The sequence below is a fragment of the Zea mays genome, chromosome 2 (assembly GCF_902167145.1).
Source record: "Zea mays cultivar B73 chromosome 2, Zm-B73-REFERENCE-NAM-5.0, whole genome shotgun sequence".
Lineage (NCBI taxonomy): Eukaryota > Viridiplantae > Streptophyta > Magnoliopsida > Poales > Poaceae > Zea > Zea mays.
In genome coordinates this window covers 200,901,315-200,925,157 of record NC_050097.1, presented here as the reverse complement: position 1 = coordinate 200,925,157, position 23,843 = coordinate 200,901,315, and the positions used below count along the sequence as shown (strand labels likewise).

The 23,843-nt window shown below is 45.4% G+C and overlaps 2 protein-coding genes across 7 annotated transcripts; both read left to right on the top strand.

Annotated features, from left to right (window-relative positions):
• Nucleotides 1-216: 216 nt before the first annotated feature.
• On the top strand, nucleotides 217-10,580 carry LOC100274016 (Protein HAPLESS 2). Of its 6 annotated transcripts, XM_035964645.1 has the most exons (19): nucleotides 217-474; nucleotides 602-739; nucleotides 1,487-1,575; nucleotides 1,940-1,979; nucleotides 2,527-2,584; nucleotides 2,664-2,724; nucleotides 2,893-3,163; nucleotides 4,782-4,860; nucleotides 5,191-5,325; nucleotides 5,425-5,619; nucleotides 5,893-5,973; nucleotides 6,052-6,152; nucleotides 6,478-6,595; nucleotides 6,757-6,789; nucleotides 7,138-7,231; nucleotides 7,327-7,415; nucleotides 9,456-9,562; nucleotides 9,686-9,789; nucleotides 9,900-10,580. In XM_035964645.1, the coding sequence occupies exons 7-19, from the start codon at nucleotides 2,895-2,897 to the stop codon at nucleotides 10,391-10,393; spliced, it is 1,899 nt and encodes a 632-aa protein (XP_035820538.1). In that variant the 5' UTR covers nucleotides 217-474; nucleotides 602-739; nucleotides 1,487-1,575; nucleotides 1,940-1,979; nucleotides 2,527-2,584; nucleotides 2,664-2,724; nucleotides 2,893-2,894; the 3' UTR covers nucleotides 10,394-10,580. The 6 variants fall into 6 exon arrangements, with proteins under 6 accessions (XP_035820538.1, NP_001307741.1, XP_008667566.3 ...); NM_001320812.1 differs by lacking the exon at nucleotides 2,893-3,163 and having other exon boundaries at nucleotides 223-474; nucleotides 9,900-10,576; XM_008669344.3 differs by lacking the exons at nucleotides 217-474; nucleotides 602-739; nucleotides 1,487-1,575; ... (1 more) ...; nucleotides 2,527-2,584; nucleotides 2,664-2,724 and having other exon boundaries at nucleotides 2,875-3,163.
• A 3,307-nt stretch (nucleotides 10,581-13,887) lies between these two features.
• Nucleotides 13,888-18,826, top strand: LOC100273938 (Plant UBX domain-containing protein 8). The gene is made up of 10 exons (NM_001360499.1): nucleotides 13,888-14,117; nucleotides 15,276-15,337; nucleotides 15,436-15,967; nucleotides 16,197-16,294; nucleotides 16,386-16,602; nucleotides 16,685-16,873; nucleotides 16,950-17,114; nucleotides 17,484-17,627; nucleotides 17,745-17,801; nucleotides 18,471-18,826. The coding sequence occupies exons 1-10, from the start codon at nucleotides 14,034-14,036 to the stop codon at nucleotides 18,582-18,584; spliced, it is 1,662 nt and encodes a 553-aa protein (NP_001347428.1). The 5' UTR covers nucleotides 13,888-14,033; the 3' UTR covers nucleotides 18,585-18,826.
• The last annotated feature ends 5,017 nt before the right edge of the window (nucleotides 18,827-23,843 follow it).

Here is a 23,843-nt window from a genome sequence, read left to right as displayed (position 1 = left end):
ATTGCAACGACTCAACCGATTATGTGTCTATGTTGATTTTGAATGATTTTTACTCAAACGAATTTTATAGAAGCTGTCTGAAAAGCTGAGCGTTTAGCAATCCGCAGCAGCTTTTGGTGGCAAGAAGCTCCAAAAAGCTGAAACAAACAGGGGCAAAAGAGTCCACAGTCCACAGAAACGGTTACCTCCTTTCGCGGCGAAGTTGCTCTTCGGGGAAAAAAAAACTAGCAGTTCCAGAATTCGCGCCCGCTCGACTCTTCTTCGCCGGCGGCAACCGCCATGGCTCCTCCTCGCCCCCCTCTCCCAACCGTACTCTCCGTCCTCCTCCTTCTCCTCCTCGCGGCCGGCAGCGCAGGCGGCGTGGAGATCCTCGCCAAGTCCCTTTTGGAGAGCTGCGTTGCCGACTCGGGCGCGGGGGGGCGCCTCTCCTGCGACAGAAAGGTAGTGGTCGACATGGCCGTCCCCAGCGGATCCGTAAGCGCCTCTACCCCCTCTTCCACACTCGAAATTACCGCCGCACCCGAAGTGTATGTGTTTTCTGAGTGATGGCTGCGACGACGACGGCGCTGGCGTGCCGTGTGCGTGTGTGTGTTGGGTGCAGAACGGCGGTGAGGCGTGGCTGGTCGCGCAGGTCGCGCACGTTAACGACACAAAGCAATCGAAGACCATAAGAAATCCCCCTGTCATCACCGTCAACAAGGGCGCCGTGTTTGCGCTCTACGCCCTCAACTACATCAGGGTACACCCTTTGCTCGTGCTCTCTACATTGTACATTGCTGTTTTGTATGTAGGCTTTTAATCATATAATCCATTTACTCCGGTGCATCCTTTTACCTTTGCACAACGCGGAGGTTGCACAGTTTTGTATGTACATAGGATAAGTGGAATGGGTCTTATATAATGGTTATGGCATTTGAGCAGAGCATACCAATGGTAAGCTCTTAGCAATTTTCTCAATCTATGGCTGTCAGTGGTAAAGCTAGAGCGAACTCAAGAAGGGTGCAATTGCCTTGGGGATGCATAGACATCATGTGATTAGGGTGCATTTAAGGTGAAAATTTGCCCATTATAACTAGTTTTGTATTTTCAGTGCATCTGCACCCCCTAAACTCAATATAGCTTCGCCTCTGATGGCTGTTCCATCAGTCTTTTAACGTGTTGGTTCCAGAAATACTGTGATGGTTAGTAGGCTCACGTTTACAAAGATTGGACGTGGTACTGGGTTGGGAACGGGATTAGAGAATCTCTGGAAGGTTCTGATACCCATTCGATGTGCTTTGCATCACTAGAAGGAGCCTGGTTTCAGGAAACCTACATGTAATTGTGTATTTGGTTGTGAGCTTGTGATAACAGTCCATTTGTCTGAAATTTCATGTGTGTTTGCTCGGCCATTTTGGTTCAGATGGTTGCAGTCCTTTTTTTACTATTTCTCGGACCAGTGTATTCAACTATTACTTGATCCTTTCTTCTTTCTTTGTCTCTTCAGGATGTTGCTTACAAACCAGAGGAACAGTATGTTGAGACACGCAAATGTGAACCAGATGCTGGTTCTGATGTTGTTAGAGCTTGTGAAAGGTATGGTCACTTACAGTTTGTTTTTCCAGTTAACTCCTCTGTATCATACCAAATGTGTTTTGGTTTTTATAGGTACAAGTGTTTGCTATGTACCTAGATATTTCTAGAGAAGCCAAAACGACCTATAATTTAGAATGGATGGAGTAGTAGATATCGGCAACCCCATTTCCATTTATTTTTAACGAAGCTTCTTAGAAATTTTGGTAATGCCTATTTTGTTTCAAAAAAGTTGCGAGCCTTCCGGTAGATCCTTATACTCATGGGTCATATTTGTTAGACTTTTTGGTAGACTCTTTAAATTTACTTACATTCCCAATTTTGTTTATATGCCAATGCTGTTTTTCTTTTCTATGATTATGGACAGGTTACGGTATGAGAATGGTTCTATAATTGAGCACTCAGAGGTGAGCACAATTTTACCCATATGGTCTGTATTTTCTCAGTATATAATATGGTAATATTTAACTCATATTCTGCATAGATTGGGTTTTCTTTAATAAAAAAATAGGCTCCTAGTTTAACATCCACTCTATGCCATCAATTGTCATGTGCCGATGTGCCTAGTGTCACCTCTAAATTATTGGCCCTTGAATGATTGAATCTCAATCGAATTCAAAAGGATATATCCAATATCAGTATCAGATCTTAAATGTTTAAGAGATGTTTTTAGCTACATATTGATTGAAGAGTTAGTGCATAGTTAAAATGTAATACAGATTTTCATGAAAAGGTAAGTCTTTCTCGACTGGAGATTATAAACATGAGAATTGTTGCTTTGGCTGTAGGCATTACTTAAGTGACCCAGCAGCGAAGTGTGGGAGATATTCTAGCATTAACTAAAACATGGCACATAGATGGACATTCCTTTGTTTTTGTTTTTAATTATATGTCTTGTACAATTTATAATTTCCTTGCGATTCTCATGTTTTCCCTTGATTTGGCTTGCACTAGCCTGTTTGCTGTCCCTGTGGTCCTAACCGCCGTGTACCTTCATCTTGTGGAAACGTTTGTAAGTTCAGAAATAATGTTTAGCTTCTTGTTCTTTTAGTACATGACCTAACACCTTTTTCACACAATCTAATTTATAGTTGAGAAAATTTTCAAAGGAAAAGCTAATACGGCTCACTGTCTAAGATTTCCAGGTGACTGGTACGTATTGGTGATGTCCCTATTTTTTTTTATTTTGTATCAATAATTCCTTGACGCAATGTACTGAGTTAACTGAAATAAAGGTTCATGTCTTGACTATGACTTAATGACCTAACTGTAAATTTCTGAACATGACTAGTGACTAACATTATATGTTATGTCAATCAGGCATGATCTTGAAGAACCAAACCATAAATGCAGAAAGTGGAGGCCCCCGCGTCGCCCCCGCTTGGGCGGCGCTAACCGTCGTCTCCTCCTCTTCCTCCCCTCTCTACCTCGCCGCCGTCGGAGCTAGCCGGCGGGTTGTTCGCCCGGCTCGTGAGGAAGGCGGCGGTGGGGCGTTTCGGCGTGTCGTGGCTCGCGGCGGCGGTGGCCTGTGCTCGCGCGCACGCCAACGGCGGTGGCATTGCTGTGCTCCAACGCGTGGCCGACCGGTTTGGTAAGCATGGCGGTGGTGGTGACGAACAACAGGGCGAGAGCGGAGCTGGCGTGGCTGCAGTGGCGGGAGCAGGTGCCCCGGAGTTAGCTGATGGCTTGCTCGCGGCGGCGGTGTGGCTCACGCGCCTGCTCTTCCGTCGAGTAGTGGCATCCCCGGCAATCGCTCTTGAGGCTGGCTCGCGGCGCCGCTCGCGTGTTCGCTGCGTGCGCGGCAACACACGCGGGGAGGAGTGGGCTATGTGGGCTTTGGTCGGCGGCGGATCTGGCATTGTCGGCGGATCTAGGCCCCATCGGCCTAGATATGGCCCACCCTCAACTGATCTACGCCTTGGCGATGGTTGTCATTGCGGGGTGCATGTTGGTGCGCAACGGAGGCGGTGCGCCCGGCGACAGCTGGTTTCGATGTCGCGGGTGCCAGGGCCAGTGGCGGTAGCTCAAGCTGGTTTCAGCTCTGGCGAGTGGGCAGTGTGGCGCACAAGGCAAGGTGTTCCCTGGTTCCATGTGCCCAACCGGAAGGGATGGCAGCCGGCGCAGCTTTGCGGCTGCTGCGGCAGCCGGCACGGTGCCCCTCTGGAGGGGTGTGTGCGGAGGCAAGGGCGGTGGCGACGACAGAGGCTGCATGCTTTGACCTAGGGTCCTGGACTAGCGATGAGATGGAGGGCATCTTGGACGAAAGCTTCGGCGACAGTGACGCCTGTGTGCGCCACTTCACTCTGTTGAGGGCGACGCATTGCTATGTCTTCCATGGGCGAAAGCCCGATCCATCTGGAATGTGACGGTGGCGTCCTGGATGTCACTCCCTTCCTAAAGGCGTCACGTTTGAGTCCGTCTTGGCCTCGACGTTGCCTTCGGTTGATGCTTTCGCTTCTCGACGTCTGGATTGCGGGTCGAGGTGGGATTTTTTGAAACATGAAGTCGAAGCTGCCACATTAGGAGATGTGGCTCGTTAACGATGACATGAGGCGAACCTCCTTCTTCGTGGTTTGGATTGTTTTGGAGGTCGAGCAAAAAACTGGAGGTGGGTGTTGGATCAAGATAGTTGGTGAAGAATCGGAGCTGCCTCGAGTGTGGGTGTGTTGAGGCTTAGCAACGATGGCGTGTCACGGTCTTCCTCCTTCTGTGCCAGGTTTTAGGTGTAGGTGCCTTCGTGTTTCTTTTGACCGTGTGCGGCCCGTCTGGTGAAGTTGGAGCTGCCCGTACCTTGTGTTGAGCTCGGCAACGGTGACTCTGTATGGGCTTTGTGTGTGGGGTTGCCGCTGCTTATGTTGTTTGGGCACTCTGTGTAAGTTTTTGGCCCGGTTTTTCTTAAAACTAGGTCAATTCTAATCTTCTTCTTAATGGAAAGGCAGAGCTCCTGTCATTACATTCAAAAAAAATTAGGCATGATCTTATTTATTTTTTAAAGTAGGGGAATACTTGTTTCAAACTAATATACTCTTCTACATCTTTGGGGTATCCTCGATTAATTGTTCAGGTCTGATTTGAATAAACATAATGTAATATGTGTGTGTGTGCAAGAATAATACAACTTATGATAAAGTTAGTGTGGTGCAACAATAAGCTAAACAATTATCCTAATAGTAAACATGTGTATTGATATTCCTTTTTTTTACGAATAGGTTCCATGTTTTTGGAATTGGAACAAGGTCACTTGGGTTCAACATCAGGGTACAAGTTAAGAAAGGTTCATCTGTATCGGTAGGATTTGAAATTCTGCATAAGAGTTCCAACTAGTATCACGTGAGGACTAGGGCATAAATCATCAGATTGCTCATGCCAGTTTCTTGCTTGGTTAAGCATACATTCCCATGATCTGTGCTGAGAAAGTTCCACAACCTTACTATGTTATTTGTTTATTTTGAGATCGTTCTTCTTTCTAGAAACTAAATTATGAATTTTGGTGTTTACTTATCAAACCAAAGTTTGTTTTAAAGGGGTTTTCCTGCCAATCTGCAGCAGATTTTTTGTTATGTCAGTATGTCACTCACTTCAGAAGTGTTTTTATATCTTTCCCCAATTGCACTGTAGGAGGTTGTTGTTGGTCCAGAGAATAGAACTGTTGTTTCTAAAGACAACTTTCTGAGAGTGAATCTCATTGGTGATTTTGGTGGTTATACCAGCATCCCAGCATTTGAGGACTTCTATCTTGTGACCCCTAGGAAGGTGCATCATCAAATTACAATACACATCCTAAAACTATCAATGTATTTGCAGTGTTCTTTATGTGACTTGAAAATATTTTTTTAATGTGTTACATTGAAGAGTGCTGGTAGTGGTGAGCCACAAAACCTTGGTGCTGAATATAGAAAGTGGATGCTGTTGGAGAGAGTTCGTTTTACAGACGGTGTCGAATGTAACAAGATTGGTGTTGGTTATGAGGCTTTCCAAAACCAACCTAACTTTTGTGCATCGCCATTTGAGAGCTGTTTGAACAATCAGCTATGGACCTTTTTGGAGGTAATTATATAACTATTATAAACTGTCTCTGGAATTTTTCCTTTTTTTCTTGCACTAGATGAGAAATTGTGCATCGATCCTATAAAGAGCAGTAACGATAAATATTACCTTTATTGGTTATCACTGGTTATATATGGCAGATTCAATATAGCAACTGGACCACACTTATGGAGCAAGTGTTAGGTTCCTATTTATTAAACCACTATCTGCTCTTTGCAATGAATTACACCTATTATGCCCCAAGTCTCTAAAACTATCACCCATATGTTTCAGTCTGACAAAAACCGGATAAGCATGAGCCGACAGCCCCAATATGTTGTGCAGGGAAGGTTTCAGAGGATCAATCAACATCCAGTAATGTTTCCATCTCTTTTTCTATCTTGTTCTCATTTGCTAACATTGGATCAAGTTTTTGACACGCCCCCTACACAGGATGCAAGTGTTCATTCTTTTTCTATTGGAGTGACAGAAGTTATTAATAGCAATTTACGGATAGAGCTGAGTGCTGATGACATAGAATACATGTATCAGAGGTATATTTGTTGGCCACGGCCCTACTAATTTGAAATTAGCAAGTACAGACAGATTTATGTTTATCAGGTGTTCATACTCATTGGTGTTCATACTCATTTCAATTTAGCTATTACAACCATATTTATATTTGTTGACCACGGCCCTACTCTTAAAATTAGATGCTATCCAAATAACAAGTGTCCCTTTAAATCTATGCCATGTTTGACAAACAGTAGGGAAACAAACATTGGTACTACAGGTTTCTTCTCAAGTCCTACTCTTTACATTTTTATGTTCTTTATTAATATATAGGAGAATGTCTAATATGTTGTGCTTCCACATCAGGAGTCCAGGGAATATAACAGACATTAGTGTTCCAGCATTTGAAGTCTTAAGTCAATATGGTACTGCAAAGGTCACAACTAAGAATATTGGTACACTGGAGGCTTCGTATACCTTGACAGTATGCATCTGTCAGAAACTTTACACCTTGCTTCACTTGCCAAGTAGAATGTGAACTTCTGTGTCTTCTATGTAGTCCGAGATCAAAGTAACATATGTGCTGATTTGCAACTCCGACTTTGATTTTGTTGAAATTTAACTAGTGGTTTGCTCCTTTTGTAGTTTCACTGCTCAAGTGGCATCAGTTTTATGGAGGTAATGTTTCCTTGTTTGGCACTTCTATATACATTTCTGTTGCCATACTTGTACCACTTTGGTGTGTGTATACACACACACACACACACCTGTGTTTTCATAAGATTTTATATTTTTTCAGCATGTTGTTAGTCAATGTTGCAAATATACGTTCAATATGTAATCAGTAAGCTGCCTGACTACTCTCCGCGGTTCATGTTCTTTTCAAGAGGAATTTTCTGGACATTTCGTTCCTATTATATCAAGTTTTATGCCTCATCTTACTGTTCATTATCAATCAGCACAGTTCCCTGCTCCGTTTCTCCTCACTGGATTCAGTCTCCTGAAGTTTGCATTGCTGGTTTTCAGGAGCAGTACTATATCCTCAAACCGAATGAAGAGAGTACCCGTTTATTTTACTTGCACGCATCTACAGATCAAGCAGCAAAGTATCAATGTACAGGTGGGCTCAAACTTGCAGGACAGTTTAGCATCAGTGTGTTGACAATGTTATTGTGTTAGAGGCTTAATTTGGGATGCCTCAATGCTCTATTTCAGCTATTCTGAAGGCGTCGGATTCTAGTGAACTCGACAGACAAGAATGTGTTTTTTCTACTACGGCTACAGTTCTTGATAATGGAACACAGGTTTGCAAAAGTTTGGGTTTTCCTACTGATTCTTCTAGAATCCATTAGCTTTGTTTGTATGTTCATAGAAACTGTTTCAGATTTTCAAAAAAAAATCATTAGTCAGTAGAAAAAAATGTCGACCTCTATGCTCCTATGGCTAAAATAGAAACTATAAATGCGCGTAGAATCATGTCACATAAATTGTTATGTATGAATAAGCAAAAGCCGCAGTATTCTTCTCTTTCGTTGACAAAATTTTGATTGACTTGGAGAAGTCTTATAAAGTTATAATAAAATGCCCAAAAATGTTATATGGTGCTTTGGATAAACATTAAGTTCCAACAAAGTCCAACAATATTGTAGCTAGTGTTTGAACAATAGAGGCACGAATGACTTTTTTATTAGAATAAGACTATATCAAGGTCAGTTTTGTGTCTTTACTTTTTTGCATTTGTGGTGGATGAGGTTACAAAGGACATTATGAGGGGATATCTCTCGGTCTACATTTTTGTGGATAATATAGTGCTAATTGATGAAAGCTAGATAGGAGTAAATAGAAACCAAATATATGAGGTGACTCGGGAACTACTAGCACTAGAAGATGATAGTTTGAAAGATCAATTAATTCTTAGAAATGGTATCTTTCAGTATTTAGGATTAATGCTACACAGCGACGGGAATTTTGATGAATATGTTAGACATAGAATTAAAGCAGAGTGGATGAAGTGGCATTTAACATCTGATTTTATGTGACAAGAGGGTACCACAGAATCTAAAAGGAAAATTTTATAGGAGAGTGATTAGACATGCTATGTTGTATGGTACAAAATGTTGGTCTATAAAAAGACGACATGTTCACCAGATACATGTGTTAGAGTGACGCACTAACCAGTTCAACTCAAAAGCTTAAGGTGATGGAAGAAGGTAGTCAATTCACTTATACACATTAACACCCTACTCACGTGCAGCCAGAGAGAAATACACAAACATGGAAATAAATGGGTGGAGGCACAAATAAAGCCTCTATCAGGATTCAAACTCGAGACATCTGTCTTTGATATCATGTTAGAGTGGACATACTAAACAGTTCAACCCAAAAGTTTAAGCCTTTAGAAGAGGATAGACAATCGAGTTATACACTTCAACACCCCCACTCACGTGCAACCGAGAGAAAGGCGCAAAAGTAGAAATAAATGGGTGAAGGCATAAATAAAGCATCTATCAGGATTCGAACTCGAGACCTCTGACTTTGATACCATGTTAGAGTGAATGCACTAACCATTTCAACCCAAAGCTTAACCTGATGATAGAAGGTGGTGAATCCACTTATACACTGAAAATATGTCGATTAGACCTGCTATGTTGTATGGTGTAGAATGTTGGCCTATAAAAAGATGACGTGTTCAACATATAAATGTTATGGAAACACATATGTTGCATTGGATTTGTGCCATACAAAGAAGGAATCGAGTCCGGAACGATGATATTCATGATAGGTTAGGGATAGCACCAATTAAAAAAAGCTTGTCTAATACCGGTTGAGATAGACCTTTAGAGACATCAATGTATTGTAGGATCCTAAGTTGCTACAACAATGTAAAGAGAGGTAGAAAAAGAACAAATTTGACATAGAAAGGGATAGACAAAGGAGGACCTACGTTGACATAAAAATAAAAGGAGAGTTGAAAGAATATAATATGCCCAAAGATTTAGCCTTGAATAAGAGTATCTATGTATCTAAGGAGGTGTTTGATTCCTTTAGTCACCCTACTATACTTTAGGGACTAAACTTTAGTCCCTAAAATTTCTATTTGGGAGGCATAATTTAGTCATACCATTTGGCAGTTTAGAGATTAAATATAACTTAACTTTAGTCACTAAAATTTAGGAAGTGGAAACCAAACACCCCCTAAACCTTGACTATTAGGTTTCAACTTTATCATACCCTAGAACTAAAACGTCTTGTTGTTGTATTGAGAAAGCTCTGAGTGTGCCCTGAACAATTAAATCCATTCATTTTACCGCAAAATCCTGATGCTTCTTGCTTTCAATCTGTAGATTATCGGTTCAAATGGCTACAAATTGGGTTTCTTTGACACCATCAAAGGCTATTTGGTTAGCTTCTGGGATTTTCTGATTGATTTAATCAGTGGCAAATCCTGCAGGTGCTCCAATTCCTTCCTGTTTGCTCACTATCTTTGACAAATTCTTGCTGCCTCCGATCAGTTTTCATGAACAGGAAATGTTTTATTGCATTTTCTGATTCTTACCATATTATCTGGGAGCAGGCTGAACAAATGTCGGAGCTTTTTTGACTTCAGCTGCCATGCGCAGTACAGATGCATAACCTGGCTCGTCATGTTGGTGCTGCTACTTTTTATGTTACCCGCAGGTACGTACGCTTTTCAACATTTCAATATCGAATGGTGTGACGAGAGTGACGTTGCCCATGCTCATCATTCAGCAAACAATTTTTTTTTTTTTGGACAATGTGGCTTGCAGGCGCAATTGTCCTGTATCTTCTTCATCAGAAAGGCTTCTTCGACCCAGTATACGACTGGTGGGATGACCTGCTGGGGGCGGACTACCGCGCGCACCGGAGGCACAAGAAAGGCCGCCGCCACCACCATCACCACCACGACCACCATCACCACCGGCACCACCACCACCACGGGCACTCGCACGGCCATGACCACCACCCCCACAGTCACCACCACGCGCACCAGAGGAGAAAGATCGAGCCCAGCCACCACCACGTCCTACACAGGCAGCAGCCCGGGACAGCGGCAGAAGGCCACCGGCACAAGCACGACCCGGCGCTCGGCGTGCAGCACAGGGAGGCCGGGCACTTGGGGCACAAGCGTCGGCATGGCAAAGCGGTGGTCGCGGAGGACGCCCTGGACCTGGAGTTCAGGGAACGAAGGCCATACGAGGTCAGGCATGCCGGGCACCTGCACCGCGACCACCACCACCACCACCACTCCTGGGAAGTGTAGGAATAGTTCTGACCGTCTGAACTTTAAGACATCTAGCGTAAGATGAAGTTGGTGTACCGTGGGCACGGGACATGCCCTTTTGCATGCATGCAGTGAGTTAGTGGGTGTTTAATTTCTAGTAAACTAATTTGTATCGCTTCATTTTATTTCATTTTAGTCTTTAATTTGCTTAATATTGAAACTAAAATTTCATATTCGACAAATTAGAAAATAAAATAAAATGAAACAATATGAAGGGACTAAAAATTAGTCCCTAAAAACCAAATATCCCTTAGTCCAACAAGGTATATGGAGTGTGATTATATATAGAAAGGCCAAATATTTTTTATAATTTGTTTGAGTCTTTAAAAATTATAGTTTAAAAATAAATAGAATAAAGCTTTATTTTAATCTGATTCGATCCTTAAATTTTGTAGTCTAAAATTTCTATCTATTAAACCTAGGAGGCTACGAGGGGTAAAAAAGTGCACATCTAGATTCTAATGAAATGCAGAATATAAGCAAGCTCCCGCATTGTTTCAAGATAAAAAAAGCTCACGCTTTCCACTTCCTACGATGCCCTCGCAAACCCGAAACTCTATCTTTCCCAACTCACAAGTAGTCTCTCAAGGCTCTCGTAGAATTTGGTAGAGCTTTGCGGCCTTCAGCTTTGACTAAATGGCACATATAAAGAAAATGAGTCTTAGCCGATTTCATTAATAAATACATTTAAATTAGTGCTGTTGACTAGTGTTAAAGATTTGGACGGAGGTAACATGATGATCAACAAGATCAACACCTCAAAATAAAATATTATAAAACTCATTAAAAGATGTATGAAGATCGTGCAAGAGTTCAAGACACAAAACGAAAGAAGGTTGAACGAAAAACGTGAAGAAAAAAAGAAATCAGGTTGCTTAGACGCACCTAATGAGTCTGGTGGTGCATTAAATAAAGCACCAAACAGGAGCGGTGCTAAACTGGAAAAGGGGCTGAAGAATTAGAGTACATCAAACATGCATGTGTGTATCAAACAAAACATCAAACCTTGCAATAGATATGGCACTTAAAGAGGTTTGCAACGTGTTTACAGAAGTTTGCAACACATCGGACATATCTGGCGACGCACCAGACAGCGCTACATAGAATTTCTGTTTTGCTTGTAACGACTACAACCGGTTATTTAAGAAGTGTGGGAGCTAAGAAACAAAATGCTTTATCAAGTACTTAGGCCCATTTGGTTTGGAGTGACTAAAGTTTAGTGGCTAAACTTTAATCACTTTTAGTCTCTAAAGAAGCAAACAGGGAGACTAAAGTGGGGTAACTAAATTTTAGTTCTTTAGTCATTAAGGGATTGACCAAAAGGGACTAAAATAGGATTTTTATCTCACTTGTCCACTTCTCTTTCTCCGTATAGTAGGCATGTACTAATTAATAGGGTAATGCAGTCATTATTTGCATTATTTAATGTTTTTTAGTTTGATTTAGTCACTAGAACCAAACATAATACTTAAAGTTTAGTCAAGTGACTAAAGAAACTAAACAAGGTCTTAATTTAGTCACACTTAAATATAAAGTAGTTTCCTAAATTATAATTTAAGATTTAATTCATTTTTATAATATTAAAATTACGAATATTGAATGGTATATTTTGCTACCAAACTAATTGTATGTCTTAATTTAGTCACACTTAAATATAAAGTAGTTTCCTAAATTATAATTTAAGATTTAATTCATTTTTATAATATTAAAATTACGAATATTGAATGGTATATTTTGCTACCAAACTAATTGTATGTTTGCATTACGTTGTTACAATAGTTATTTAGATTGGTAAAAATTATAAAATTTAAAGTGTACTCTATTTAAATCATGAGATATTTTGATTTTTAGATATTATGTTTTTATCATGTATCTATATATATAGTGTATAATATTGAAAAACAAAACATCATAATAACTTAGAATGCAACAAGTCTCGCTAACGAGCATCTCAAAGAGCTCCTGATTAATACTTCCAAAACAATAGTCTAGGGGCAATGGTGAAAAAATCAGTCCAACAACTTCTATTAGATGATCCTAATTTATTCGGTGCCCTAAACCAGAACATCGTGGTACAAATTTAGGGTCGAGCCTATGATTTTTTTTGTTTCCCACGCCTAGAAGCATTGCCACCATTCTTAGAGCAACTCTAATAGTTATATAAATTTTAGCTCTCTAAATTACAGATTTAAGAAGTTGCTAAATAACTTTGGGAGTAAAAAAATGTGAGTTCTCTAAATATAGGTTGTAGTTTTGTTTTGTATCTATCCACATAAAAAAATAAAGTCACAAATGTCATCAATTACCTTCATTATCTACATAATGCAGTAAACATTTTTGTTTAGAGAGTTGCTAAATGGTTGCCAAATGCACGGCCGGCCCTGAGGGGGTGCACCGGGCCCCCAAAAACAGAGGGCCCCTCTGGCCACCAGATGTTAGCATTTTTTTTCCGCTAAGCATATCTAACCTAGACATAAATACGCAAGAGCGATGCATTATCGATCAGTTTCGTTTAGATTGTTAAACTAATGTCTTAATTACTTATCTAATATTCACTTCGTTCCAAAATAGTATTTGTTTTAACTCTTGATTTTTATGTCTATATTCAACTAGATGATGAGGAATCAACTATAGAAGCAAAATAAATTCTATTTTGATACAAAGAGAGTATTATTTACTATACACATGATGGTTGCATCGACGGAGATAAGATTTTTAAACTTGAAATATTTTTTGAACTATTTAAGAGGTCAACAATGACTTAAGAGAGGTTAAATGGTTTGGTGATTATATGTATCTAAAAGAAGTTGTTGGATGAGATTGATCTTAATGGTATAAGCGATGATTTGTATCACAAAACGTTAGAAGATATTTTTAATGACATCGGATAACAAATATGTGTTTTGCTATATTTTATATTTGTAATCTTATAAACTTGAAAATAGTGCATTATAATTTGTATACGTTAAATATTATATATATTGTGTGTGGATGAGGCCTCCATTTCGGATTTCGCACAGGGCCCCTGAAAAGTCAGGAACGGCCCTGGCCAAATGTAGAGAGGAAATAAGGTTAGATGAGAAGTTAAATTTAGAAAGTTCATTTAGAGAACTGTTGGAAATGAGTTTTTGTGTTAGCTACTTAAATTGTTGATTTAGGAAGTCTATTAGAGAACTACTGGAGTTGCTCTTAAAGCTGTATTGGGATATTTTTAAGGAGCTGTTGGAGTTATATATGTTTTTTTTTTACTTTTAAACTTTTAGGATGAAACTAATATAGAGATATTGAAAGTAGAATTATTAGGAGATGTCCGAGATGCTCTAATCGTTTAAAGTCTGGGATCACGGCGGGTTAAAGAAAATATTAGTTTATTTTCTCTACGATCCCCTCTCACTTCAATCCCAACGTGATCCTAATAAGTGTTGAGAACTGTTTGATGATAAGGGAAAGCCCTTTTGAAGTGGGTTGTTCAGCTCAAAGACTTCAGCCAACAGGTCACCGCTTCAGAGATCGGAATCAGAACACCTGCCGCTCTTCAGTTTGTTGACGCAACTCCTCTCCTATCTTCTATCTCCCTCGCTCCCTCCTCGGCGTCGCGTTGGCACCGAGCCCTCCCGCCATGGCAAGGCCGCTGCAGGAAGCGATCGATACCTTCATCAGCATCACGGGGGCGGACGAGGCCGTCGCCGTACGCAAGCTCGAGGTACCGCTTAAAGGCCTTTCTTTTTTCCTTTTCACTTTTTCCTGTTCAATTCAGAATCAGGAATCTAGCGAAATTGGTTAGGCTTTGGATTTGGTCACGTTGGGGCGAGCGTTAGGGCTTGGTGTTTAATCGTGCTTTCAGGTTTGTAGCGGATGGGGTTGGGGTTTTGGTGTGATGCGACGAGATGTCATCGGGATGAGGTGCGACGGATTTGCGTGCCGGGCTTATTAGCAAGTGTTGGATCGTGGAGTCACAAGCAAGTGTTGGAATTCGTGTACTGTTACGGAGTGGATTTTGTTGCCGAATCTCGTCGCTTTTCTTGTCCCCTTTCTGTTTTTTTCTCTTTATATATAATTGTTATTCATCAAAAGAAAAGGTCCAATTTCTGCCTCAGTCGAGTGAAAAAAGGCCCGTGTTGGTCACAGGGCATCCAGTTTGATTGACATTGTTTGCATGATCTGGTCCAGTTTGCTGTTCCTGTTCGAAATGATTTACTTGGCTTTGCATCATTCTGTTTAGTAGCATTTTCAGAAATATCTCATGCTCATTACGTTTATGGGTGTTCATAGTTACAATTCCACGATAAGCCTGTCAGAGTGTTGACTACACTTGATATCATACTTTCATTCAATGTGCTCGAACCAATCCTAAGGCCTTGTTCGTTTGTGCTGGATTGGTGGGTCGGAACAATTCCTAACCGGATTGCTTCTCTAATTTATATAAACTTTGATTAGCTGGAACAATTCCGGGTGCAATCCGACGTAAACGAACAAGGCCTAAGTTGGAACTCACAAAACAATTTTGTTACCTTGTTATTCCTATCGTTTTCTTTTTCAGGGGTCTGTTACTGTAACTCTTATCTTTAGATACCACCAATGAAGTGGCGTGTACCATCTGCAGACATTTCTTGTACTTGTTTACATGCGAGTATTCATAGTTACATTTCCAACGAGCCTGTTGAGTGTTGGCTACGCTTATTACCGTACTATCATCTAACGTGCTCGATCCGATCTTGAGGGAGATCTCATAACAGTTCGTTAACTTCATATTACTATGATTTTCTCTTCCAGAAGTCTAGCAAAGCCTATTTGCATCTGTTTCCAGCTTTCCATCTACCTATCATCTAGTCATAGTGGCTAACTGACTAATGTAATCCAGGAACATGGTGGTGACCTTAATCGAGCAATAAATTCGCATTTCAATGATGGAGACAGCATATTGTAAGTGTTTCAGCTTTCCTAACCATGTTTTCTATGGATATTGAAGTTCACTCCTGGTACCAATACTGTCGATTAATAACATGTTTTGTTGTTTACAGGAATGGGATCAGTCAAAACACCATGCCCACTAGTCATGATGATATGATGGACCTGGATGGACCCCTTGATAATACATTTCAAAGATCTTTGTTCCCAGAGAATTTTCGTGACCCTTTTGCTCTAATGGATCCAAATTTTCAGCACCAATTTTTTGACAGGGTTGGCTCCACTGATGGTGTCACTCGTGGACCGCTAGTTTCACACCCTAGAGAGGTGAGGGAGATTCCTATAGAAGTTAAGGATAGTGATCCTCAAACAAGTCCATCTGGCCAGGCCCCTGTTATTGAGGATGTTACTGGACATGAGTCTTCAAATGGCCTTGAAGTTCATGAAACTATCATAATTGATGATGAGGACAGCGGATTGTTATCTGCGCCATCTGCTCCACATGCTAGTGTTCCTAGCAATACATCTTCTGAGCCCACTGCTCCTCCACTGGTTCATGTTAATGACTATGATGATGACATAGAAGAGGAAATGATTAGGGCAGCAATTGAAGCTTCAAAGAAGGATTCTGAAGGACTGGCAAATGTAAGCTGTCTGGGTGTGCGTGTTTGCTTATATATCTTTTTCTTCAATATAGATGTGCTAGCTTGCATGCAAGTGCATACACATATTATCTGCAACATTCTTTTGTGAATCTTCAATTTTTCTTTATGATGTCAGTGTGCACACTCACTTGTGTGTCTGCGCTCAAAGTTTGTACCCAACATGCTTGAATCTATCTTGATGTCATATGTATTTTTTCAACAACTGTCAGATAGCAGAGCAAGGAGACCAGCATCAAGAGGGAGTGAATTTGGGGGAACATTCTTCTGATAAAGCAGTCATGAGAACCACAGATGGAATAGTTGAGAGGTGAATATTAACTTTTACTATCCACCTCTTTACTCAGGCTACCTTACTACAGCATCAGTTGATCCCTCATACACACAATTTCCTTTTGGAGGCAAGTACTAGCTTCAGGAAAGGCTGGAACATCTAGGCAACCAATAGATGAAGAGAGCTTCCAAGAGGAGACTGAAGATGTAGAAGAACAACCGCTAGTTAGACGTCGTTCTCGGCGTGCCCCCTCTGAGAACACCGAGCTAGCACAAATGCCGCACCCAGGAGCTAGCCCTGTTCTGAACAATCACCAGTCTAGTGGAGGTGATTTCCCATCTGAGGTATTATAATATGTGGTTCCAATGCGCGCTATGACATTACACAGCATTTGTTTAATTTCTGACTTCTTTCTTTACAATAAAGTGGGGTGGCATTTCTTCTGAGGAACATGATGAAGCTGTTATGCTTGAGGCTGCAATGTTCGGCGGAGTTTTTGGAAGACCAATGCATCCTTTCTCCATGCCTTCTCACAGAAGCTCTACTTATTATCCCCAAATAACTCATTCTTCATCACCAGCATTAGCTGAACAGCGGTTATTAAGAGAGCAGCAGGTTCGAGGTCTAAGATTTATCCATCTTTTCATAATTGCCACTATGGGTGAATATTTTTATCAGTTTTGATTTATAGGACGATGAGTACCTTGCGTCACTACAAGCTGATCAAGAAAAAGAGTTGAAGGCCTTACAGGATGCTGAGCTCCATCGCCTAGAAGAAACAACTACAAGAGAAGTTGCTCTTAAGAAACAGAAGCAAGAGCAGGAGGAAAGGCGTAAAAAGCAACTTGAGGAAGAGGTATATTTTGCCACATGTAACCTGGAAGATGAAGGGTTGATACTTGATAGACAACTATCTTGAATATTTGAATGCTAGATAAGATAACTGCGGCATCAGTTCATCCATCAGTGTGATCATATGAAACTGCTTTTTTTTATCTTTCGTTTGGATGGATATTGGTTTAGGTTTAGTTTGTGAGTTGTACTCATTATATTAATATCACGTGTTTAATTGGAACTGAGGTTATGACAACTAGCCACTTCATCACCAATTTTAAGTTTGGCTTTACTTGATCTGTATTTTAATTGTTTATGCTATCTGTTTTTCTTGACTCTTGATATCTGACTATCTATCTGTCATGTTGTCCCTGATGTTTCGATCAAATAGGAGCTAGAGTCCAGTCTCGCTTCCAAGCAAGCATCATTACCATCAGAACCGCCTCCAGACGCAGAGGGTGCCGTGACAGTTGTAGTCCGCATGCCTGATGGCAGTCGACAGGGGCGTTGCTTTCTCAAAACTGATAAACTTAAGGTAAACAATTTTGAGATGCATGAATCTCGAACAAAAAATATCTGTTTGCCTTCTTCCTTTCTTTTTCTGTATTTTTTATATCGAGTGATTAATACTTGCTTGTTGGCTTGCATGCAGTTCCTATTTGATTTCTTAGACATTGGGAGGATTTGCAAGCCAGGGACCTACAGATTGGTAATTGTCTACCATTAGTTGTTAATAGAATTTTGTGTTAGAAAAGAACTTGTCGGTTTCCTGTTTTCTCAGTTTCGAGTTAATTCATCCGAGGGCATGCTATGTGGCTTTTGAGTGGATGTTTCATGCAGGCTTTCGTAGCTTTAAACGTGAGAGTTTAATCTCACCACAAGCATTGGTGAGCACAGGAACTACTACGAAGCCAACCAACCAAACAGGATATTAGCAAATGCAACTTACATATATATACATGGCAACCAAACACAAAAACATTGCGTGCATTTATGTTGGCTTAGGCTATATGCTGCATTAGACCCGATGCAGCGAAAGGCTCGTGCAAGCAACCGATTGCACCCATAGTGTTTCCTTTCCCTTCTATGAGATTAGGACTGTTGGGGGTTATCGTTTTTTTTCATGCTGCGATATGGGACATTACCTACCTCTGCTGTACCTCATTCATGTAGTAGGTTTATTCAAGTTGATCTATGTAGCAGTCTCCTTCCATTGCTTTTCTAGGTCTGATATGCTTAAGAAATGTTAGAAGTAGCTAGCTTGATTTCTTATCATTGCCCTGAAACGGAAAATCTCTGATCCACGAGTTCCTTTCCATTCTTCTGTCTAAATTCACCCAACCATTGTGTTTGCCACCATTCATTTTGTCTCGTGCAGGTGAGGACATACCCGAGGCGCACGTTTACGAGCAGTGAGGGGGACGTATCGTTCAGTGATCTTGGCTTAACAAGCAAGCAGGAAGCCCTATTTCTAGAACAGATCACAGAGTAGAGGATAAGTGTTTAGGCAGCATGGTTATAGACACCACAGCTGGAGCCGGAGAATTTTTTTTACATTTTATACTTGCAGCTTTTGCTAGTAAAAACTCGGTCTGTGAAAATGGTTGGGTTGGTCGAAGAAAGGCGTCACGTTACCTATACAATGTGGACAGCTACGCATGGCCGTTCATTCGCACGAGTCTCAGAGTGGCTCTGTACATACTGTCGGTTCTGTGAATCAAAGCAATGTTGCGTATATATAAGCAAACTGCGCAGCAACGGGAGATGATGCGAAACGGCCGTCAGAGTTTGCTGCTTTCGCATCACTGGTCACTGGTGTCTCAGAGACAGAACTGGCTGAACGTGTATTGAAAAAACTGAGAAAAATGAACCAAACGAATGCGAATGTAGACACTGGAGTTGACGGTCTTTTCACGAATCAGCATGCTTGGATTGGATCCTGGCTACACCTTCTGCCAGCCTGATGCACTGGACATCGACCCTGTTTGTTTCGGTTTCTGGCAGTTTCTGGCCACCAAAAGCTGCTGCGGATTGCCAAACGCTCAGTTTTTCAGCCAGCTTCTATAAAATTCGTTGGAACAAAAACCATCCAAAATCAACGTAAACACATAATCGGTTGAATCATTGTAATAGTATGAATCCGTCACTTTCTAGATTCTGAGCCATATGAACAACTTTATCTTCCTCCACACGTAATCGTAATGATACTCAGATTCTCCCTACAGCCAGATTCTCGCCACAGCCAGTGTCGGCGTTTCGAGACCGGGGGGTCCCTAAGCCGACGAGTGAGTGTGCTGCGTGCCCCAGCCCAGATGGGTCGAGCGCGTGGGCGAGCGCGAAGGGGGGAAAGGGGCGAGGAGGCCGGAGTCCGGCGAGAGAGAGGTGGGAATCCCGCGGCCTTCGTGTTCGTCCCGCGCCCAGGTCGGGTGCGCTTGCAGTAGGGGGTTACAAGCGTTCACGCGGGTGAGGGAAGCGAGCGGCCCCAAGAGAGCGCCTGTCCCCGTCCTCGTCCCCGCGCGGCCAACCTTCTCTAAGAGGGCCCTGGTCCTTCCTTTTATAGGCGTAAGGAGTGGATCCAGGTGTATAATGGGGGTGTAGCGGAGTGCTACGTGTCTAGCGGGGGGAGAGCTAGTGCCCTAGGTACATGCCAATGTGGCAGCCGGAGAGATCTTGGCACCCTGCTGGCGTGATGTCGTGGCTGTCGGAGGAGCAACGGAGCCTGGCGGAGGGACAGCTGTTGGAACGGTTGTGTCCTTGCTGACGTCGCCCTGCTTCCGTAAGAGAGCTGAGAGCCGCCGTCGTCACGGGGCTAGCGGGGCGCCATCATTGCCTATCTGGCGGAGCCAGCCAGATGGGACACAGGTCTTGTTCTCTGCGACCCGAGTCGGCTCAGGGTAGGGTGATGATGGCGCTTCCTGTCGACGTGGCTGGCCTGTGCCCTAGGTTGGGCGACGTGGAGGCTCCTCCGAAGCCGGGGTCGAGTCTGTCTTCCATGGCCGTGGCCGAGTCCGAGCCCCTGGGTCGGGCGAGGCGGAGGTCGTCAGCAGAGGCCGAGTCCGAGCACCTGGGTCGGGCGAGGCGGAGGTCGTCAGCAGAGGCCGAGTCCGAGCCCCTGGGTCGGGCGAGGCGGAGGTCGTCAGCAGAGGCCAAGTCCGAGCCCCTGGGTCGGGCGAGGCGGAGTTCGTCGTCTTCCGGGGCTTAGCCCGAGTCCGAGCCCTTGGTCGGGCGGAGCGGAGTTCGCCGTCTTCCGGGGCTTAGCCCGAGTCCGAGCCCTAGGTCGGGCGGAGCGGAGTTCGCCGTCTTCCGGGGCTTAGCCCGAGTCCGAGCCCTTGGTCGGGTGGAGCGGAGTTCGTCGTCTTCCGGGGCTTAGCCCGAGTCCGAGCCCTGGGTCGGGCGGAGCGGAGTTCGTCGTCTTCCGGGGCTTAGCCCGAGTCCGAGCCCTGGGTCGGGCGGAGCGGAGTTCGCCGTCTTCCGGGGCTTTGCCCGAGTCCGAGCCCTGGGTCGGGCGGAGCGGAGTTCGCCGTCTTCCGGGGCTTTGCCCGAGTCCGAGCCCTGGGTCGGACGGAGCGGAGTTTCCTATGGTGCCTTTGGCAGGGCCTGGTTTCTTTTGCGTTAAATGCTCCTGTGACTTGGCCGATCGGTGCGGCGATTCAGTCAGGGTTGCTTCTCAGCGAAGGCAAGGCCTCGGGCAAGCCGGAGATGTATCCGCCGTTGAAGGGGGGCCTCGGGCGAGACGGAAACCCCTTCGGGGTCGGCTGCCCTTGCCCGAGGCTAGGCTCGGGCGAGGCGTGATCGAGTCGCTCGTATGGACTGATCCCTGACTTAATCGCACCCATCAGGCCTCTGCAGCTTTATGCTGATGGGGGTTACCAGCTGAGAATTAGGCGTCTTGAGGGTACCCCTAATTATGGTCCCCGACAGTAGCCCCCGAGCCTCGAAGGGAGTGTTAGCACTCGCTTGGAGGCTTTCGTCGCACTTTTTTGCAAGGGGACCAGCCTTTCTCGGTTGCATTTGGTTTCGGTGGGTGCGCGCGAGCGCACCCGCCGGGTGTAGCCCCCGAGGCCTCGGAGGAGTGATTTCACTCCTTCGAGGTCTTAATGCCTTGCGTAATGCTTCGGCTGGTCTGGTTGTTCCCTCATGCGAGCTGGCCGTAGCCCGGGTGTACGGTCGAGGCCCAAGTTCTCGGGCTGGTATGTTGACGCTGTCAACGGTTCGGCCAGAGCCGGGTTTGCGAGAGCAGCCCCCGAGCCTCTGCACAGAGTGAGAGGGCGATCAGGGACAGACCCGGCTTTTTTACATACGCCCCCACGTCGCCTTTCCGCAAGGAGGAGGGGGGGAGTGCGCCATGTTACCCTCGATGGGCACCGAACATGGTGTCTCCGGTGAGCTGCAAGCGGGTAATCCGAGTGGACGTCCGTGCCCCGTTCGTTAGGGGTCGGCTAGGGGCCCAGAGGCACGCCCAAAAGTACCTGCGGGTGATCTGCCGGACCCGGTCCCCTGGCGACGGGGTCTGAGGGCTCGATGCCTCCCTCTGATGGGATTCCGTTACAAGATCGCTCCCGCTGGTCTCGGAAATGTCCTAGGGTACCTCGGGAGCGCAGCCCGAGCCTCGGTTATGTATCGAACGTACCCCTGGTCATCCCTCGCTCGGCGTCTGAGGCGACTGTGAACCCTTCGGGGGCCAGCCTTCGAACCCCTGATCAGTAATGGGCACGGAGCCCGAGTAGCCTGAGGCGGCCGTGGAACCCTTCGGGGGGCCGACCTTCGAACCTCTGACCAGTAGTGGGTGTAGGGCCCACGCGATCTGAGGCGGCTGTTGAACCCTTCGGGGGCCAGCCTTCGAACCCCTGATCAGTAAGGAGGCTCGGAGCCTGGTTCCTTCACGGGGAAGGATCCCTTTTGGGGGATCCCCCTTTCCCGGTCCCTGTTGCAAGAGATAGAGAAAGAGGAAAAAGGGAAAAAGGATACGAAACCGAACGACGCGGCGTACCTTTTTTGGTGCGGTTGTTTCGGCGAGGGCGAAGCGTCGCCCGTTGCTGCTGCCAGAAACGCCACCTGTCCAGCCGCGGAGTTAATGCAACGGGGCGAGTGGTTGGCGGGGCAGCCGTTGCGCGTGTGCGAGCCGTTCGAGGAACGGATCACGGGCGCGTTGTCTTCACACCGTGAGAGGGAGCTCTCTCGCTGCCCCCGGATGGGACGTGAGCTTGGTTGTCGACGTGCCCGCTGCTCCCACGCGTCTGCCACCGTCATTACTGCCGGCCCACTTTCGGCCGCATTGACCGTCGCGTCAGGCTGGCGCTACTGGGTCTTGTGCCTGGTCGCCTCGAGTCGCGGTATTGGTTCCGCAACCAAAGAGGCGCGGTGGTGGCGCAAGTGGCGGTGCAGTTGCTTGCATGCAGCATCCGGCGCGCCGGTTGCGTGACGCGTGGGCCTGGGCCTCCAGGCTGGGCGCGCTGGGAGTCGGAGAAGCGCGTCCACTTGGCGCGGTTGCATGCCGCCTGCATGGCTGCCCGCCTCTCTCGCCCGTTGGTCTGGGCAAAGGTGGAGGATCGCTTGTAACCGCTGGGCGGTTGCGTGCCCCACACGCGGCGGTTTGGTTTCTTCTGCTCAGAGCCGGTCTGCATGGCATGCGGGACCCAGCCCCCGCGCCGCAGGGGAGGGCTTTGAAGCGTGTTGGAGAAGACTCAGCCTGTGACGGTTGGGAGCGCAAGCAGGGAGAGTTGCCTTTAAAAGGAGGGCGACTCCCTTCGTAAGGCGACCGCGTCTTCTTCCTCCCTCATGCGTCGCATCTTTCCACCTTCCATGCCCCCGGATGGGGGAAACCGCCATATTTTCGCCTCATCGTTGGAGGAACGCAACTCCGTGGGAGTTGGTACCTTTCAGCCATCGTTCGGCTTCAAGGATTTTCATCATGCAGCCCGGCTGCACCCCTCCACCGGCGGTCACCCAAGATGGTGACCTCCGGCTTGATGGTGGGGGAAAGCGAGCCAGGCTGCGGCCTCTGCCCCTCCCTCAGCCTCAAGGATTTTCATCACCAGGGCTGGGGAGGGGAGTGTGCCGAGTTGGAGTCGGCCCCTGCGTGGGCGGCGGCCCGCTCCTTCACTCAGTGATCGGAGGGAAGGGCGGTCGTCGTCCGTGGCGCCGGCAGCTGCACCGTGCCTGGCTCTCAGACGCGAATGGCTTCGGAGCCGCTCGCGGCGCCGGCATCTGCCACGGCAGCTTGAAGAGGTTCTTCCGCCAGCGAGATAGCCAAGGCTGGCCACGGACCGACCTCCAACTCTACGGCCTTCTGCCCGTCCTTGCCTCACGAGTTTGGGCATGGGCGGGGGCCTCCTGGTAGCAGCATCCGCCCTGAGGTCAGTGCTGCCGCTGTTCGGCCCCCCGGAGCAGAAGTCGTCGTCGTCGCTGCTGCTGGAGCAGGAGACGGCGCGTCGTTCGTCGGTCTTCTGTTGCTCCGCAGGCCCACCCCTGTCGAGTGGGGTTGTTCGTACCTGCGGAGGGGGAACCGGAGTTCCGTTTGTAATGGCACTTCGAATGCCAGGGTTTTTCGTTCATTGTGGCTTTCGGGGCCTGAACATGTATGTAATTTTGGCACGGAGCCATGTTTTTTCCTCATTTTCGAGCACTAAGACTCGCCTGTTGATTATCTGAACCGCTTCACCAAGCATGAGTCGCCTCGTGTCAAGGTGACGAGTGAGGTATCCGTATCCCGGAGGCGTAGGAGTCCCTCGGCTCGATCGGCCTTGTTGTC